Source organism: Tenrec ecaudatus, chromosome 13, assembly GCF_050624435.1.
Source record: "Tenrec ecaudatus isolate mTenEca1 chromosome 13, mTenEca1.hap1, whole genome shotgun sequence".
Classification (NCBI taxonomy): domain Eukaryota; kingdom Metazoa; phylum Chordata; class Mammalia; order Afrosoricida; family Tenrecidae; genus Tenrec; species Tenrec ecaudatus.
In genome coordinates, this window is record NC_134542.1 from 139,382,383 (window position 1) to 139,400,600 (window position 18,218).

At 41.8% G+C, this 18,218-nt stretch overlaps 1 protein-coding gene and 1 pseudogene across 3 annotated transcripts in view; both read left to right on the forward strand.

Moving 5' to 3' along the window:
* Window positions 1–3,948: 3,948 nt before the first annotated feature.
* Window positions 3,949–5,194, forward strand: LOC142424912 (eukaryotic translation initiation factor 1 pseudogene; annotated as a pseudogene).
* A 4,647-nt stretch (window positions 5,195–9,841) lies between these two features.
* Window positions 9,842–18,218, forward strand: part of CCNT2 (cyclin T2) — a 41,179-nt gene continuing 32,802 nt past the window's right edge. For all 3 annotated transcript variants that reach the window (XR_012779399.1, XM_075530290.1, XM_075530291.1), the window contains exons 1-2: window positions 9,842–10,020; window positions 10,752–10,833. Coding sequence is in view for 2 of the 3 variants with exons in the window: in XM_075530290.1 (XP_075386405.1) it covers window positions 9,863–10,020; window positions 10,752–10,833 (240 nt within the window). In the remaining variant the exon portion in view is untranslated. The remainder of the gene's footprint in view (window positions 10,021–10,751; window positions 10,834–18,218) is intronic.

Consider the following 18,218-nt stretch of genomic DNA (forward strand, 5'->3'; position numbering starts at 1 on the left):
ATCCAATTTTAAAATGGGAAGTGGACATGAACAGACACTTAACCAAAAAGATATTTAAGCAGTCAACAAACATATGCAGAAAGGCTCTTAATCATTAGCCATTTGAGAGATACAAATAGAAACAACAATAAAATGGCATCACACCCCAGCATCAATAGCAAAGTTCAATAGGAAACAATAAATGCTGATGAGAGTGTGGAGATATTGGAATCTTCATACACTGCTGGTAGGACTGTAAAATGGTACAACAACTGTGGAAATTTACATGGTATTTGGTTAAATAGTTAGAAATAGTTATACTCTATGACCCAGAAAATCCTCTTCTTGCTATATAGCCTAGAGAAATAAGACCCAAGACAAATAAATGGATGCCATGAGCCCATGTTCACTGTAGCACTCCTCACACTAGCAAAAAGGCAGTGACTACCTCAAAGCCCATTGGTGGAAGAATGAATAAGCAAAGTATAGTGCAAACAACAGCAACAACAAAAACTCACTGTCCTCAAATCAATTCTAGTAATATATCAGGGGTCCTCAAGCTACGGCCCGTGGGCCACATGCGGCCCAAGGACATTTATCTGGCCCACCAGGTGTTTTTTGCCCTGTTTGGTTTTTTACTTCAAAATAAGACATGTGCTGTGTGCATTGGAATTTGTTCATAGTTTTTGTAGAAACGATAGTCCAGCCCTCCAACTGGTCTGAAGGACAGTGAACTGGCCCCCTGTTTAAAAATCTTAAGGACCCCTGTAAAAGCAATCCATATATAAAAATAAATCTACTTATAATTGATGTCTACAAATCTACTTGTATGTAACAAGACAGTAGAACTGCCCATGTGGGTTTTTGAGACTATAAATCTTTATGGGAGTCGAAAGTCTCATCGTACGTCTGAAGAGTTTCTGGTGGTTTCAAACTGCTGATGTTGCAGCTAGAAGTCCAGTAGGCCACCCACCAGGCCATGAGGGCTCCTGAACTACATTAAAGAATAACGAAGAACCTGGAAAACACTTCATAATGTAGACGAACTTGGGGACACTGCTGAATTTAATTAGTCAATCACAAAATTAAAAATATTGTATGAGAGCACTATTGTAAAATGTCAAGCCAAGATTTTATTTTGACACTAAAAATAAAAACAAAAAAATTCTTAATGAAGTAGAAATAGAACAAAAATTTCTCAACATAACTCAAGCATACAGGGCAAAACAGCTGCCAGTAAAGAAAGGCACAGACCCTGTTGTGGGAAACTGAGGACCAGGAAGAGAGTGTATGTGGACAAATTCTCTGTGCTCAGGATTAAGAAGCCTGGGAGGCCAGGATTCTGTTGGAGGGAGCCTTCACATCTGTGAATTGGAGATGAATCCCAGTCACATACTCCTAATTAAGAATCATCCCCACATATCCTCACATAATAGTTACCTTAATGATACCTCTTACAAGCACATGGCTGGTCACTGCCCTGCCGGCAGGCCCTTAGCTCTAGGATCAGACACATTTCTTTTGTTCTCCCTGCTCCAGGGGCAGTCTACTCCTCTCTGTCTGCCCCCAGTGCCAGTATCAGGTTTCTCCCCCAATGACCTCTAGGGTTAAGTACTGCTCAGCTTATTATATATGTGATTAATGAGGTTTGCCAGTCCTGAGACTATATAAACACATTGATAAATACATCGCTCTCTCATATCTGGCTTCACATAGGAAGTGAACACCCTATATTCTTTGTCTGTCTTTTTTTTTATTACTTTCAATTGCATAATTGCTCCATAGGACTCTATCGGTTCCCATACACTTACCCTTAAAGATGGGAATGAGACAAGAATGCCCATTATCATAAATCCTGAATGTTATATAATATTGTACTGGAAGTCTTGGCCGGAGCAGTATGTCAGAGAAAGAAACAAAGGATATCCAAATCTGAAAGGAAGAAGTAAAACTACTCACAATCACAGATAATCTGACCCTATACGTGTTACATCCACAGAAACCCAAGAAAATTTTTGGATCAGAAAATTACAGCAATGTTGCATGCAGTACCCAAAAATTCATTTAACCAGAAACTCCAAAAAGGAAATCAGGCAAACAATGAGATTTACAATAGGCCCGAAAGTGATAAAATGACTAGGAATAAACCGAACTACGGCTGTAGAAGACTTGTATAATGAAAACTGTAAGACACCAGTATAAAAGACAGAAAGAGAACTGCTATATAAGTGGGAGGCCAGTCTGTTTGTGGATTGGAAGACTCGATATTGTGCAAAGGTCGGTGCTACTCAAAAATGATCTACAGATCCCACCCCAATCCAAATTTCAACCACCTTCTTTACTGAAGTGCAAACACAAAGCACCTGCTCTATATTAGAGGGCCACAATAGCCCAAGGACATGTTGCATTAGGTATATCTGCCACACAAGATCTCTTGAGAGTAATGAAAAACAAGGATGTTACTTTGAAGACTAAGATGTGCCTGACCCAAGCCAGGGTATTTTCAATGTCCTCAGATATATGTGAAAGTTGGACATGGAATAAAGAAGACCAAAGAAGAATGGATGCATTTGAATTATAGCCTTTGTAAAGAACAGCGAAGGTGCCATGGTCTTCCAGGAAAACAAAACAAACATCTGTCTTAGACCAAGTTGAGCCAGAATTCTCCTCAGAGGTAAAGATGGCACTAGTGAACTCGGCTTGACCTCAAACTCGCCTGTAGCAGATTGTTGGAACCTTTGAACTTAAGGTTGAAAAAGTCCCTCATGTGAGAAGAAGACTGCAATCCCAAGGCTATGGAATTGGAATGGGCAGTCGTTGGACTTTGGTTTGGATCTCTTGTTTTGAGGGTGCCCAATGAATGATGGCCTAGGACTATCATATTATACTTATTATTTAAATAGCTTCCTTGCTCTCTTATAACATGTATCCATCTTGTAGGTATGGTCTTGCCTTTGTTAATGAATGTTATCGAAAACTGTGCCCTTATTGTTTACTGTTTGTGTAAACAGTGTCCAGTCACTTCAGAGTTCATTTTGTATATGTCAACAATGCATGTATTACAGTCTGAAGGCGGCCTATACGTGATTAATTTTCTTTTCTCAGTGGTATTTTAAATGCTATACCATCAGCTAAATGGATGACACAATCAGTAGAATTACCTTATGACTCAGGAGGATAATTTGTAATGTTCTCTATCAAAAAATGACGACGATGTCTCTAAAGTGAACCAGAGACATATATAAACCATAGGCATGCAAATGGGTTGGGGCCCTAATTCTAGCCCTAATCTAACAATAATCTAAGCTTTTATGACGTGGCCCTGCTCAATGTTTGACCTTCTGAAGAGATCACTGAAGATATGGGTGCTATAGAAAAGTATGCCGAAGAAACCAAATGGTTACCGGCTATCAGAAAGAATTGTTTCTAGAGTCTTAAGGGCTTGTATTTAAAGAAGCAACCATCTAAGTGAAGCATTAACTAAATCGACATGGAAGAAGCATACCAGCCTGTGTGATCAAGGGATTATAAATAATAAAACCCAAATCCAAAGGAGGGAATGGTATCAAATTTTAAATTGTGAACACCTGGTTTGCAGAAATCTACAGATGATGGTGGAAGCCCAGAATCCACTTCATGGGTCCCCACATGGATTAAGTGTCTGTTGAATCCCCTCCACCCCAGTCTAGGGTTGTGAATAGCCTAGCTATCAGACAGAGAGCATTATCAAGTTGATGATGCAGAAGTAATTAAGTTAAGATATAATACCCTGTATTAATTAGTCCGGGTAGCTTAGAGAAACAAATTCACAGAAACCCATACATGTATGAGTTTTACATAAAGGGTAATTAAAACACCCAATCCAGTACAGTCCAAGCCCATAAATCCAATATTAGCCCATATATCAGGTACCAATCTATAGTCTTCTTCAGACTCACAAAACACATGCAATGGAGCCCCCGTCACTGAGCCGCCCTGGACGCTTCTGCATCCACCTCCTCGAGCCTCCTCGAACCACCTTGCTACCGGACGCTCAGCCCTCTGCGCCCGCCTTCTCCTTCAGGCCGTGTCCGCGAGGAAAAGGAATCGAATCGTATGCCCGCTATCCAGAACCTCCAGTCTTTCGACCCCTTTGCTGATGCCAGTAAGGGTGATGACCTGCTTCCCGTGGGGACCGAGGATTATATCCATATAAGAATTCAACAGCGCAACGGCAGGAAGACCCTGACCACTGTCCAAGGGATCGCTGATGACTACGACAAAAAGAAGCTGGTGAAGGCCTTTAAGAAGAAGTTTGCCTGCAATGGGACTGTGATTGAACATCCAGAATACGGAGAAGTGATTCAGCTCCAGGGTGACCAGCGCAAGCACATATGCCAGTTCCTTGTAGAGATCGGACTGGCTAAGGACGACCAGCTGAAGGTGCATGGGTTTTGAGTGCTTGTGGTTCACGGACGCTTAAGTGGGGTTTCCCTGCAATGAGTAGAAAGTTCCCCTTTTGTCCCTTGAGCTTGTACCTCAGAGGGTAAGTCAAGTTTTCATCCTTGAGCACCAGTTCTGTCCGCACAATCAGTGGGTGACAGCAGACAAGTCCTCTCACTAATACCCTTAGTCTCTTTAGGGCACCCTCAAAAAAAAATAATAAAAAGCACACTTGTTGCGCAATGGAAAAAAGCAATCTTGAGATTAGGGCTAACATCAAATTTTTAACAAAACTCAAGTGGTCCTCTTCCCAAATCATTGACGCTTTGCATCAAGTTTACGGGAACGCCACTCCACATAAAACAACAATTTTCAGATGGATCAAGCGTTTCAAAGAAGGCCGGGAAGACCTCAAAGATGAGCCAAGAGAAGGAAGACAGTTGACCTCAACCAATGAGGAAACGGTGGCTGAAGTCCAAAAGCTGCTGGAGGAGGATCACAGAATCACCATCGATGCCATCGCTACTGAGGTCGGGATATCACACGGCTCGGCCTTTTCCATTTTAAACGTCCACCTGGGCCGCAGCAAGCTGTCAGCCGGGTGGGTGCCGAAAACATTCCGCAAGGGGCAGCTAGGTCAGAGGGCTGATCTCTCCATCAGTCTTCCCAACAAGCTGGAAGCCAATGGAGACAAGTTTATGGGACAAATTGTCACCGGGGATGACGCTTGGATTTACCAAATTGATCCTGAGAGTAAAGTCACAACAAAATAGTGGCTTCCGAGGGATCCGCTGGGCCAGTTACATTGAAGGCAGGCTGGCTCAGAAGGTAAAGGTGACTGCTTTTCGGGATTCCACAGAGTAGCCTTGGTAGATGCTCTTGACACACAGTGACGGTGGGGAGCTTGCAAGGAGGATCTGCTGGAATGATGGAACTGCGTTGGTGAAGAAAGGGCCGGGGAAGCCGTGCCCAGGAGAGGTCTGCATCATGGGTGCACCTGCTCGTTTTTGGAGGGAGGGTCGCAGGGTCTGTCCTAGTAGAAGTGTGCTCCTTACCCGTCTGCCCACCGGCCCTGTGCTTCCTCGGATTTCTTTTTGCTTGTTTCCCAATCTGAAGGAACATGAAACAGAACCCAAGTTGAGTCCCATGATGTCACAACTGCAGGCAGAAGTCCTGGGGGGGAGGCTTGGAAAAATAGAAATACTGCAAATGTGTATAAGCCTGGGTATAGATGGTTACAAAAATAGAGCTTCCCATTTTGATATTTTTGTTTATTAATAAAAGTATCCTGATTTTTCTGCAGTAAAAAAAAACAAACACATGCAATGATGCTGAATGCAGGACAATCACAGGCCAGTGGGTAGAAAGTCTTTGGGTCCAGTGGCTCTGTAAGCACCGCAGCACTGGCAGGGGTTTCCACGTGGCTTCTCTGGCTTCAGAGGTCTGGTTGCATCAGAGTAGATCCATGTGACTTCTCCAACTCCGGGCACTAGTGTAGTTCCATGTGCCTTGTCAACTGCAATGTCTCCCAGGGAGTGAGCAGAGAGGGAAATGTCTCCAGCATCCAAGGAGGAAATCCAGGGATTCACAGAATTCTCAGGAAAAGGCCATGACCACACAGAAACTTCATTTACTATTAACCCATTGACAGACTAAACTCCATCCCTTCACCCACCCCTTCACTCTTAATCCTCTCAAGTCCCAAACTGGCACCAGATTATGTAACTACCACAACCCTATATGACCCATTTTTAAGTTGCATCAATTTTTAATAGTTTCTGCTTCCGATTGAGGTTTTTCTGTTTTGTCTAGTCATTATTGGGTTTGTTTGCTTCCTATGTGTTATTTTGTATGGCTGTGTTTTGCTCTGTATGGTTTTCTGTGCATGAAATCCAGTTAGATCTATAGAGACAGTAACTGGATCAGACGATGGCAGAGGAGGGTGGGAGCAATGGGAAGCTAATGAGTATGAGAAGATAATGTTCTAAAATCGACTGCAATATGGCACGAATCTTAACATGATTGAAAGATTAAATTGTATATTATGTGAAGTATATGCCAATAAAACTATTTTTAAAAATAATAAAATGCCATCAAAACTTGAAAAACAATAAAAAGAAGTCAGCATGGCAAGGCTTCATGTCACATACTTTGGACATGTTATCAGGAGAGATCAGTCTCTGGAAAAGGACATTACTCATACGTTTGGTGGAGGGTTCACAAGAAAGAGGAAGACTCTCGATGGAATAACAGAGTGGCTGCAACAATGGCCTCAAACATAACCATTGTGTGGATGGTGCAGGACGGGGAAATGTTTCCTTGTTGTACATAGGATTGCTGAGTCGGAGTTGATGCCCCCGAAGAGCCCTGGCTACTGTCGGGCTGTTAACTATAAAGTGGTTACACCTTGGCTGTTCAGTGTAAAGTTAGCAGTCTGAAGCACCAGCTGCTTGGAAGGAGAAAGATGAGACTTTCTACTCCTGTAGCGTGACAGGCTTGGAAACTCACAGAATCAGTTCCACCCTGTTCTATGAGTAGACATTGACGTAGTAGCAGTGAGTTTGTTTCTCAGTAACAACACATGCAGGTGTGTTTATAGGTAAGGATATATGCATACCTATTTATTCACTTATACAATAAACCACAGAGGTGACATGAACATGGATACTCCTTAGACTTCATAAACCACCTCACACGATCGGTTTACGGGCGGCGTGTCTAAAGATATGATATGCATGATATAGGGACTTAGTTTGTTTGATCAGGAGTGCCTGAGGTCTCAAAAGTTTTGAGGGCCATCCAAAATAAAACTATTGGTCTCTACATCTGCAGAGTAAAACAGAAGGAATCCAAGGACTCAAAGGTTCGTCCAGAGGACTGAAAGCCTGCACAAAGCACAGTGTATCCAGCTTGAGATTGATGGTGCTTGGCTACCACTACAGACCATTCTGATCAGAACACAACAGATGCACTCTGATAGAATGGGAGAATGTGAAGCAGAATTCAACTCTTTAAAAAAATCCAGATTTATTGCACTAGTTGATACTGAAATAACCGTATAGAAACAATACCCCATGTTTGTGACACCGAATGTTTTTTCCTATATTGTTTAAATCCCACCGTCAAAAGTTACCAGTTAGGAAGTGGGAGCGCTGAGACTAACCTTTAACTTGATTCCAAAGTTGAGGGTTTGTTTTTAAACCTCGTAGTGGGTTTCATGTCGGACTCCTAACCTCGAGGTCAGCAGTTTGAAACTACCCAGCCACTTTGCAGGCCAAAGACGAGGCTCTTTTACGCCTATAAAAGGAGTTAAATCTCAGATATTCCCAGGGACAGTTCTTTTCCTTTAGGGTCGCTATGAGTGAGAAGGACCTGTTGGCATTAAGTTTGTATCCTTCGTTAGAAAAGGCTGGAGAAAAAAAAAAAGAAAAGGCTGGAGAGATGCAAATAGCAAGAGGAACTGAGCAAAAATAGTTCTTAAGTGTTTGCTACTGTAACGCCCTACACAACCTATTAAGAAAATATCACACAGCTCCACACTGAGATTTCCAGTTAATTTTTTTTAACTATTTACCAAAGACAGTTATAAAAGGGAAATAACATTACTTTGAAGTCAGTTTCTGCCTTTTGTAATTTACATTTGGGGTTCCAGTGCTGCAGCATCCTGCTATATTCTGGCACTCCTCCATCAGTTGCATTACAGATCTGTAGGTTTGGTTGGACTAGGAAGTTATGAGTGGCTTTCTTAATTTCTTGAAGTTCGAGGGCCAATTGCTTTAAGACCAGGTTTAAAAGGATCAATGTCCAACATTTACTCATAATAAAAACCCTCAGCATATTAGGTATAGGGAAAACTTCCTTACGCTGAACATCTATGAAAAACCCTACTGTTAATATAATATTTAATGATGATAAATTATTTCTTCCTACGATTCAGAACAAGGAAAGAGTATCCTCTTTAGCCCTTCTTTTTTATTATGCTAGCAATAGACACCTAGCTAAAGGAATAAGAAAAGGAAATAAAAGATTGGAAAGGAAAACACTTGTTTACAGATGATATAATTATCTCGGTAGAAAAATCTCAAAATATCAACAAAATTCTTAGAATATTAGAAATGATAAACGACTGATAGCAAGACTATGGAATACAAAGTTACTAACTAAACGTCCATTTTACTTGCAGTAAACAATGCCCTTAAAGTAGCATTCAACAAGTTTAATAATAAATGTGAAACTAAAATATATATGGGATGTATATGTGGAAAACTATCAGACTGATGAGAGAAATCAAAGATCATCTAAACCAGTGATTCTCAACCTGTGGGTCACAACCCCTTTGGGGATCAAAGGACCCTTTCACAGGGATCACCCGATTCATAATAGTTGCAAAATTACAGTGATGAAGTAGCAATGAAAATAATTTTATGGTTGGGGAGTCACCGCAACATGAGGAGCTGTATTAAAAGGGTCGCGGGGTGAGGAAGGTTGAGAACCACTGTCTTAGCTGGTGATGTTATTTATTATAGAAGCCCATCTGTTATTTCGCTTAAAAAAAAACAACAACCAAAAAACCCCTCTGGATTGTTTTGGGTGAAGTTGTAAAGAGTTTTACAGTATCAACTAGTCCAATAAGTTTGGATTTTTAAAATGTTCTGCTTCACATTCTCCCATTCTATCAGAGTGCATCTGTTGTGTTCTGATCAGAATGGTCTGTAGTGGTAGCCAAGCACCATCAATCTCAAGCTGGATACACTGTGCTTTGTGCAGGCTTTCAGTCCTCTGGACGAACCTTTGAGTCCTTGGATTCCTTCTGTTTTACTCTGCAGATGTAGAGACCAATAGTTTTATTTTGGATGGCCCTCAAAACTTTTGAGACCTCAGGCACTCCTGATCAAACAAACGTTAAGTACCTATACACCTGTTTGCAGTGGATCCGAGGGTCAAAAGAAGACACGTGCGTGGACCAACGCCCAAGGAAAACCAGAGGCTGTAGCGGGAGCGTGCGGGCAGATGAGCTTCCGTCCTCGGCAAACCCCGCGGACGCTGAGCACAGCCACCCCGCGGACGCTGAGCACAGCCGCCCGGCTGCCTCACCTCTGGCCCAGAATTCCCTCCGCTCCTCCACCCGCCCGAGGCCGGCTAGTCCTAGACCCAACATGCACCGCGCCAACCTTCCCTTTCACAAGAGGACCCCACCTTCGGCGCCTCCGAATGACAAGCAGCGCGGTGCATTGTGGTCTCATGCTCGAGCGTGAAGCGCGAGGAAAGAAAAAAAAGAATGCAAAAGATTCGACCCGGTAGAGCGTCCACTGCGCACGCGCAAGGGCGGTGGCCCGGGAGGAAAGGGGCGGGGCGTGGTCTACGGCGAGCGAAGTGGGGCGGGGCCGCCGGGCCTTCGTGGGGAGTCCGCGGGGCGGGAGGGGCGGGGGTGGGCGAGGGAGCGGGCGGCGGAGGAAGTGTCATGGCGTCGGCCCGTGGAGCTTCATCTCGCTGGTTCTTTACTCGGGAACAGCTGGAGAACACGCCGAGCCGTCGCTGCGGAATGGAGGCCGATAAGGAGCTTTCGTACCGGCAGCAGGCGGCCAACCTCATCCAGGAAATGGGACAGCGACTCAACGTGTATCCTTTCCTCTTCCTGGCCCTCCGCCGCTCACGCCCTGTGCTCTCGACCTGGTCTCCGCGGCGTCGGGCCTGGTGCGCCGGAACATGGCGCCGGCGCCTTGGCCTCCGCCAGGCCTGGGCGCCCTGGAGAGGAAGGACGGCCGGGGCTCGGGAAACCGCGAGGGGCCCGCGGGAGGGGAGGGGAGGGGAGAGGGGGCCGGCGCGGAGGGCCGGGTGGCTGCCTTGTGTCATGGGGCTGGAGCCTCGCGCGGCGGGGCGGCGGGGGATGGGAGGGCGGCCGCGCTGCCTTTTCACGGCCCAGGAGGGGTTGGCAGGTAGGACGGTCAGCGAGGCCGAGCAGCTTAATTGTTCTCCGCGGCCTGGCCCCAGACTCCCGGCCGGGTCGATGGCGGTTCCCTTGGACCGTGGAAACGCATCGGCAGTCTTTAGGTGCGTGGCTTGGTTTTGTGGTTTTCATGCGTTTGATTTTGAGTGTAGACAGCCCTAGCCATTGAAAAGTTCTTCCTGGACTCTTAATTGCTATTTTACAGGGAAGTACTCAGTAATTGTTACCATTATCATTTACTTATTATCCGGCCTGTTCTTCCCCTCCCCCTCCCACCCGGCGAGTTTTTATTTATTAATAGTTGTAGTTTTGAGGGAATGGAAGAACGTCCAGCAAGGAATTTCCGTGATTGCTGTGAAAATTAGATTTGTTCTGTAAACCTTTCCTAAATGTTACCTTCCAGCTCTCAGCTAACGATAAACACGGCGATTGTTTATATGCACAGGTTTTACATGCACCATTCTTTCACCAAGTTCAATAGAAATGTAAGTAGTGTTTTTGTCTTATTTTTTTACTGCCATCCAGTTTTAAAATAAATTGATACTCGTGTGAAAACTATTTGGTCCTGTTTTATACAGTGTTCTAGATGAACAGTAAAGGTAGATCACGTGATACACGTTTGCCTTCAAAAGTGGAGGGGGGGTGGTTTTCTGTTTTGTGTTGTTAAAATAAGTGATGAATTAAATGACACAGTGGTACATTCTGCCAGGTCTCTCTTTTTAAAAAAAATAATTTTGGGGGCCTCATACAATTCTTAACACAGGTCTCTTGAGTCAAAGGATAAATAAGAAACATTTCTCTCATCACATTATTACTATATAAGTACTTTTCATTTAAATGTTTTGCTTAGCCTTTTAATACTTTCAAATAGTAATATATGGCGTGTAATTTGAACAGCCCCACGGTTCATTTCTCTGATACATCTTGAAATGGTTGTGTTAGGCTCATTTAAAATTTGCAAATTGGGCATAATTTGTGACTTTCGTTTGAAAGGACTCTGAAAGAGTTAAATGTTTAGCAGAAATATTTCATTTGCTAATGCAATCATTTTTAATAATTAGCATTTGTTGTCTTCATCAATTTTTGGCCATTCAAACATCAAATTTTTATGTAAATTAGTTTTGAAGTAAAACACTAAATTACTGGATGCCAATTTCAACCATTATCTTTACAACTTAAGTAACCAATGGAGTAATGAATGATTTTTAGTTAAAATTTTTATTTTACATTTAAGTTTTTTTAATGTTCTTTTATTAGTAACATGCATATTGTGAGAAATTGTGACAAAGCCTGTTGAGAAGTATTTAACATTACCTTATTCTCACTTATTAAAATTATTTACACTTTACTGCAGCTGTGTTTAGAATATTGGTTTTGAAAGGTAATATGGAAAGGGGAACCCATTACAAGGTTGAGTATATATCTTCTCCCCCCCCCCAATGAATAATAGAAATGTGGGTGAAGGGGGAGACAACAGACAGTGTAAGATATGAAATAACAATAATATATAATTGATCAAGGATTCACGGGTGTGGGAGGAAGGGGGAAAAGATCTGATACTAGGGGCTCAAGTAGAAAGAAGATGTTTTGGAAATATAGGTGACAAGTTATGTACAGGAATGCTTAATACAGTTGAGTGATGGATTGTTGAAGATTTGTAAGAGCCCCCAGTAACATGATTTTTTAAAAGATATGTAGGAAAAGGGACTGTAGAAGGTATTATGACCTTTCTGGATGTTCCTTAGGACCTTATTTGCTAAGGAAATAGTCTGTGACAAGATCCTCAGACTGTATTTGAAGTGGAAAGAAAAGCTTTCCATCTGGTTTAGATCCCTATTTTAATTTCTTATAACCTTTAATCTGACTTGTTTTATCAGAATGACATGTCGATTTGTCCTCAGCGTTACCTACTTTTATGTTTTGGTTTCTTTCAGTTCTCCCTGCCTCTGCTCTTCCTGTCTCAATGCCGTGAACATCTTACACTGTTGTTTCCGCTAGTTCTTTCATGTGCACAGCACTTCAGCCAGTGATTGGTATGGAGGAGAGAGAAAGCCATTTCTAAAGAATATTTAGATTGAATTACATTTTTTATTCAAATTGTCACCAAGGGTAGTGGTCACCTAATGCATATTAATGTAACAGCTCCTTTCTTTAAGTGGCCCTGGGAAAATGCAGAAAGAAATAACGTCATAATAGTTCTGGCAGTTCTTTATGTGCCTATAGATACTCTTTTTGTTAAATCAGACTTAATTTTCAACTTCCAGTAAATATCTCACCCTAAGACTTCATTAATTTAAGTCCTCCCTTGTCCCGCAGCCTGGTTGCTTTGCTTTAAAACATAGCTTGCTTAAAGCAGCTTCCTTAAACTGCGGCCCATTTGCCACATGTGGCCCGCCAAGGACATTTTTACCTGGCCCGCCAGGTGTTTTTGCCGCATTTGGTTTTTTTTTTTTTTTTTGCTTCAAAATAAGATATGTGCACTGTGCATTGGAATTTGTTCATAGTTATTTTTAAAAAACTATAGTCCAGCCCTCCAGTGCATCTGAGGGACAGTGAACTGGCCCCCTGTTTAAAAAGTTTGAGGACCCCTGGCTTAAAGCCAAAATTCACAGCTTTAGCTTTAAATTGCTTGGAGGCACTAGCAATCTTACTATATTTATTTAAAAGCTACTATTAATAAAATCACACTATTACTACTCTGCTTATATATGTATGTATGTATATATGGAGGCAAGCATCAGCATTTTAAATGATTTCACTTAGCAGATTATTGAAGCCTGCTGCTTTCCAGTTTGAAAAGTAGCATTGCACCCTTCATATCTGTTACCTTTTTAACATCTCTGCTAGTGAGATAGCAAACATTTTCATCTTTGTTGATGCACTTGCATCAGTGCACAGCTTTACTCTTTCATCTTCCCCCCACTCCTTTTATTCCCTTAGGGTGAAGGGGCGGTCTCAAATTGAATGTGAGTCACTTTTAAATTCAGATTCCCCCACATCTTTGGAAAAAAATTTTTAATAGGATTACAGTAGAATGCTATAGTAAACTTATAAAAAGGTATGATTCTTCACACCAGATAAATTGAACACCGTTTATAAATTAAAACCCGGTGGAATAACAAGTATAATGTTACTATACTAGTGACATATTTTAGTTAATTTTAGTATAAATATCATGCATTAATTATATTACACGTGTTTATTTGGCCTGCAGTGGTGTCATTTTATTTTCCCGTGGTTGTTACCGAGAACAAGTTCATTCTCACCATATGTTGCTAACCTAGAAACCAACTGTCTCTTACCCTAGCATTCTGTTACCAGTTCCCCTTGAAAGGCTGGGTCACAGTAGCCTCCACAGTGGGCTTAACCGCATCCAAGATCTTGGAGAGGACCTAGGGCCAGGCGATCTTTTGTTCTGAGAGAGATCCTGGTGAAAGGAACCCTGAGAAGGCAGCAAAGGGCACTCTCTGCTGCTGGTGGAAAGATTGGCAGTTCAAACCCAGCCAGTGCTCAGAGAAAGAAAGGCCTAGCAATCAGCTCCCATAAAGATTACAGCCCAGAAAACCCCTTGGGGCAGTTCTTCCCTGTGACTCAAAAGATAGCATGCATAAAGTAATCGTGAGTTAGAGCTGACTCAAGGCAACTGATGACAACTCTGTGCTCACTGAAGGGAGTGAGGTCTGTGTAGTTGGGTTCCTTTTTAAAAGAATTTTCCTGCTGGATCAGCCTCAGGAAAGGTCTGTAAAGAGCACAAACTGGACTAGCAAGCCCTTGAGGCATAGACTGGAACTGCATTCCTCACCCTCCTCCCCAAATGCTAGCCTTAAGTTAGATACTGACCCAGTTTCTCCTAGGAGATCTGTTTATTAGTTTGTTAAAGCTTATTTTGCATTTGTTTCTTACACCACTTATAAGCTAATGAGCTAAGATCATGTGGTAAAAAGCCACTACTGTTTGAAATACTTTACTGGTCTTGGTCCATTACAGCATCTTGGATTCCACTGGTCATTTGAATTACTCTACTAGGTGCTGTTGTCTCTTTATTGATCGATAACAATCAAGACTGCAAAGGATATGCCTGAGTAAAGCGTATTGTGGTTCTGCTTCTGTCCTAGGAGTACACGGTGGATTAATGATCTTTTGGGTTACCGTGAGTGGCAGCTGGTCAGACTTTACTTTTTATAATGACTTCTAAAAGGACTCTTCTGTATCAAATCTGAGTTTCTTTTTGTGTATATATGATAGATTGGTTAGCCACATCTAAGTTTGGGTTTATGTTCAAATCTGATGAACACTTTTTGGCTTTCTTTCAAGCATTACAATCATTTCTAATTGACTTGCCTCTTAACTAGTAGCTTTCTTTTAAATTTTTCAAGATACTCTTATTCTTCCCCTGTAAGGACTTAAATAGATTTAAAGGTGATCATTAAGAAAGCTTTTATTCATTGTACTCACTCTATGATTACTCACCGCTATGGTGGTGCCATGGTTAAAGCATTCAGTTGCTGCTGCAGCATTTTGTGGTTCACCACTCGCTGCTCCGTGGAGAAAGCTGTGCAGTCAGCTGCCATAAAGGTCAGCAGGCTTGGTAATCCTGTGAGTACCCGTCCTGTAGGGTCGGCAGCAGTGGGTTTGGTTTTTTGAGGTGTCTTGATAGAAAAAGCCAGCATTTTGGAAGAATTGGTTAACTTAGAAGATTTTGTTTGCATTTTTAAAATTTTAGTGTAACTTAGCATGTTGTTTTCATGTACACACCTGTGATATTGATCATGTTTTTCACGTTGTATAGCCATTCCCACCCTCCTGAATTGTTCCTCCCTCAGGAACATATGCTGCTCTCAGTTCCCCATGTCAGTTTGATCTTAGAGATAGTTCTCAAAAGAGCACAGTGCTCAAGGCAGACTCTACTAGTTAAGCTAAACGTTCTTGCTTTTTTAATCATTTTATTAGAGGCTCTTACACTCATCACATTCCATACATCGATAGCATCAAGCATATTTGTACATCTTTTCCCAAACATTTTCCACCTGAGCCCGTGTTGCTCCTTACTCTTTTTTTTTTTTTTAATGTTCTTGCTTTATGGGGTGCTTTGGGCTTAAGATGTAAAGATTATCTCAATGCAATAATCTTAGGGCGTTGTTTGTTTTTACTTTTATTGTGGAAGCTTTACATTTCTATCGAACAGGGATGTAAATAGAGGAAAATATTTCTTTTCCCCAAACAGAAACTATAAGCATGATGGAGTCAGAATTTCTTTCTGTGCCTTTATTTAATATTGTATCACCAGTGTTTAACATAGAGAAAATATTAAATAAGCCAAATTAATCCCATCTAATGGGTGAATCTACCACTTTTCTCTATATATGTCTTCCCTGTGTAAACATACAAGTGTTTAAAAAGATGTTAATAATGGGTAACATTGTAGGCCATCCTTAAAACTCATGCCTTTAAATCACCTTTAACTCATGGTGATCCTATAGGACAGAGGAGAACTGCTTCATAGGGGTCCTAGGCTGCACATATTTAGAGAAGCAGGCTGTCAGTCTTCAGAGTGGCAGGTAGGTTTGAGCTGCTCACCTTCTGGTTAGCAACCAAACAGATTTTACCACTGCGCCACCGTAGTTTCTAAGACAGGTACCTGGTAAAGGAAAATAGGAGGTATGAGACTAAAATAAACTTTCCCTTTTTAAAGAAAATAAAATTCGGATATAGGTCTATATTTATATGTTAAGTATTAAGGTAGCAGACAGACATTGGACCTCTACTCTAGCCTTCTCTCAACGCAAGAACTCCGTTCTAATACCTGACATTCTGTGATGCTAACCTGCCTGGCACAATTGCTGAGGACAAATTAGGTACATAAGCAAATGTGGTGAAGAAAGCTGATGGTGCCCAGCTACTAGAGGATAGAGCATCCGCAGTCTTACAGGCTTTAAGTTAAACAAGCAGCTATCTAGCAAGGGAAGCAACAAAGCCCAGGCTGTGCGATCACGAGGTGTTGAGAGGATCAGGTATTAAGTATTAGAAGAGACAAATCACTCATAGCAGTGGGAACAAGGAAAGTTGGAGTGGAGACCCAAAACCCCATCTGTAGACAATTTGACATCCCTCGCAGAAGGGTCACAAGGAGGGAACAAGTCAGCCAGAGTACAGTATAGCACCTACGAAACACAACATTCCTCTAGTTCTTTAATTCTTTCTCACCCCCCCCCGCCCCCCACTATCATGACCCAGTTTTATCTTACAATTCCAGCTAGACCGGAGCATGTACTCGTATTGATAGAGCCCTTGACATAGAATCCAGGAAAGATAAACCCCTCAGGAACAGTAATGGGAATAGGGATACCATGAGGTTGGGGGTAGAAAAGGGGACTAATCACAATGATCATCGTGTATAAACCTCTCTCTGGGGAATGAACAATGGAAATGTGGGTAAAGGGGGACGGAGGACGGGGTAAGTATGAAAATAACAATAACTTATAATTTACCAAAGTTGGGAGGGAGGGAAAAAATGGCTGATACCAAGGGCCCAAGTAGAAAGAAAAGACTTTGAAAATGATAATGACAACATAGGGACAAATATGTTTGATATACTTGGTGTATGAATTGTTGTAAGAGCTGTAAGCGGCCCCAATAAATGATCATTTAAAAAGGAAATAACATAGTTTGTTTTGTCCTTCACATATCATACAATCATTCTATCATAATAAGATTTGTGCCATCATCACATCAGGTTCAGGGCATTTTCTTTCTCTTAATCGTTGTTGCTGCTGTTGCTTCCCGTTTCTCCATCCTTCTTCCCTGACATGCCCCTAGGCATGTAGCAATCCAGCTTCAGTCTCTCTAGTCTAAATCTACCTATGGTGAATTCCAAATACAGGAAATCATAGGGGTCCCAAACAGGAAGCAAACTAATGAAAACCTAACAATGACTAGACAAAATACAGAAAAACTTCAATCAAAATGTTAAAAACTAAAACAACTTAAAATGGGTCAAAAGAGAGGTGAAATGATAAGGTATTGCATTTTTATCTAGCTACATCTGCCATAATCGACTATACAATGGTATCTGTCTATTTACATCCCTCAGCTGTGGTCAGAGGGGATTCACCACAGGCTTAATCCATGCAAATAGATTTTGGGCTCCCTCTGCCATCCATAGCCTTCTGTGAATGAGGTGTTTACTATTTAAAACCTCTCATTTATTAACTCCCCTGCTTGTACTACTTAGCATCTCTAACAGTTTTTGTCCATCTTTATTGCATATGTAAGCATGTGTAGCATGCATATATAAGCATACCAAGAGGGTTCTAGCACATAGCAATGTGGGAACATACAGAGTTGGGCTCTTCTCGGTTTGTATTGGCTGTGGCTACACTGGAAAAGTAATTATTAAGATGGCACATGCAGGGATAATATAGACTGGCCAGATGGGTTAGGGTGGGGCAGTGAGCAATGTCTAGAAACATTGTAGTTGTCACAGCCTGGACCAGTAGTGCTGCTAAACATCTAGTGGATAGAAATCAACTCACTCTTACTGTCATTGCATATTTAGCATTGTATTGATCAGAGTAATTTTTTGAAGGAATGTTATTTATGAGGTTTGAAATTACATCTACATAATAACCCTTGTTAAAAATTTACACGATCCTTTGAAGAGGCAAGTTTTAGATCAATAATACCATATGTACTCGAGTATAAGCCGACTCGAATAGCAGCCAAGGCACCCAATTTTTCCACAAAACTGCATTAAAAATGTGCTGAAAATCTCGGCTTATATATGAGTGTATGCGGTATCTCTAAAGGTGTTAGTAGGTCTGGTGGTGTGGTGGATTATGTATTGGGCTGTTAACCGCAAGCTCAGCATCTT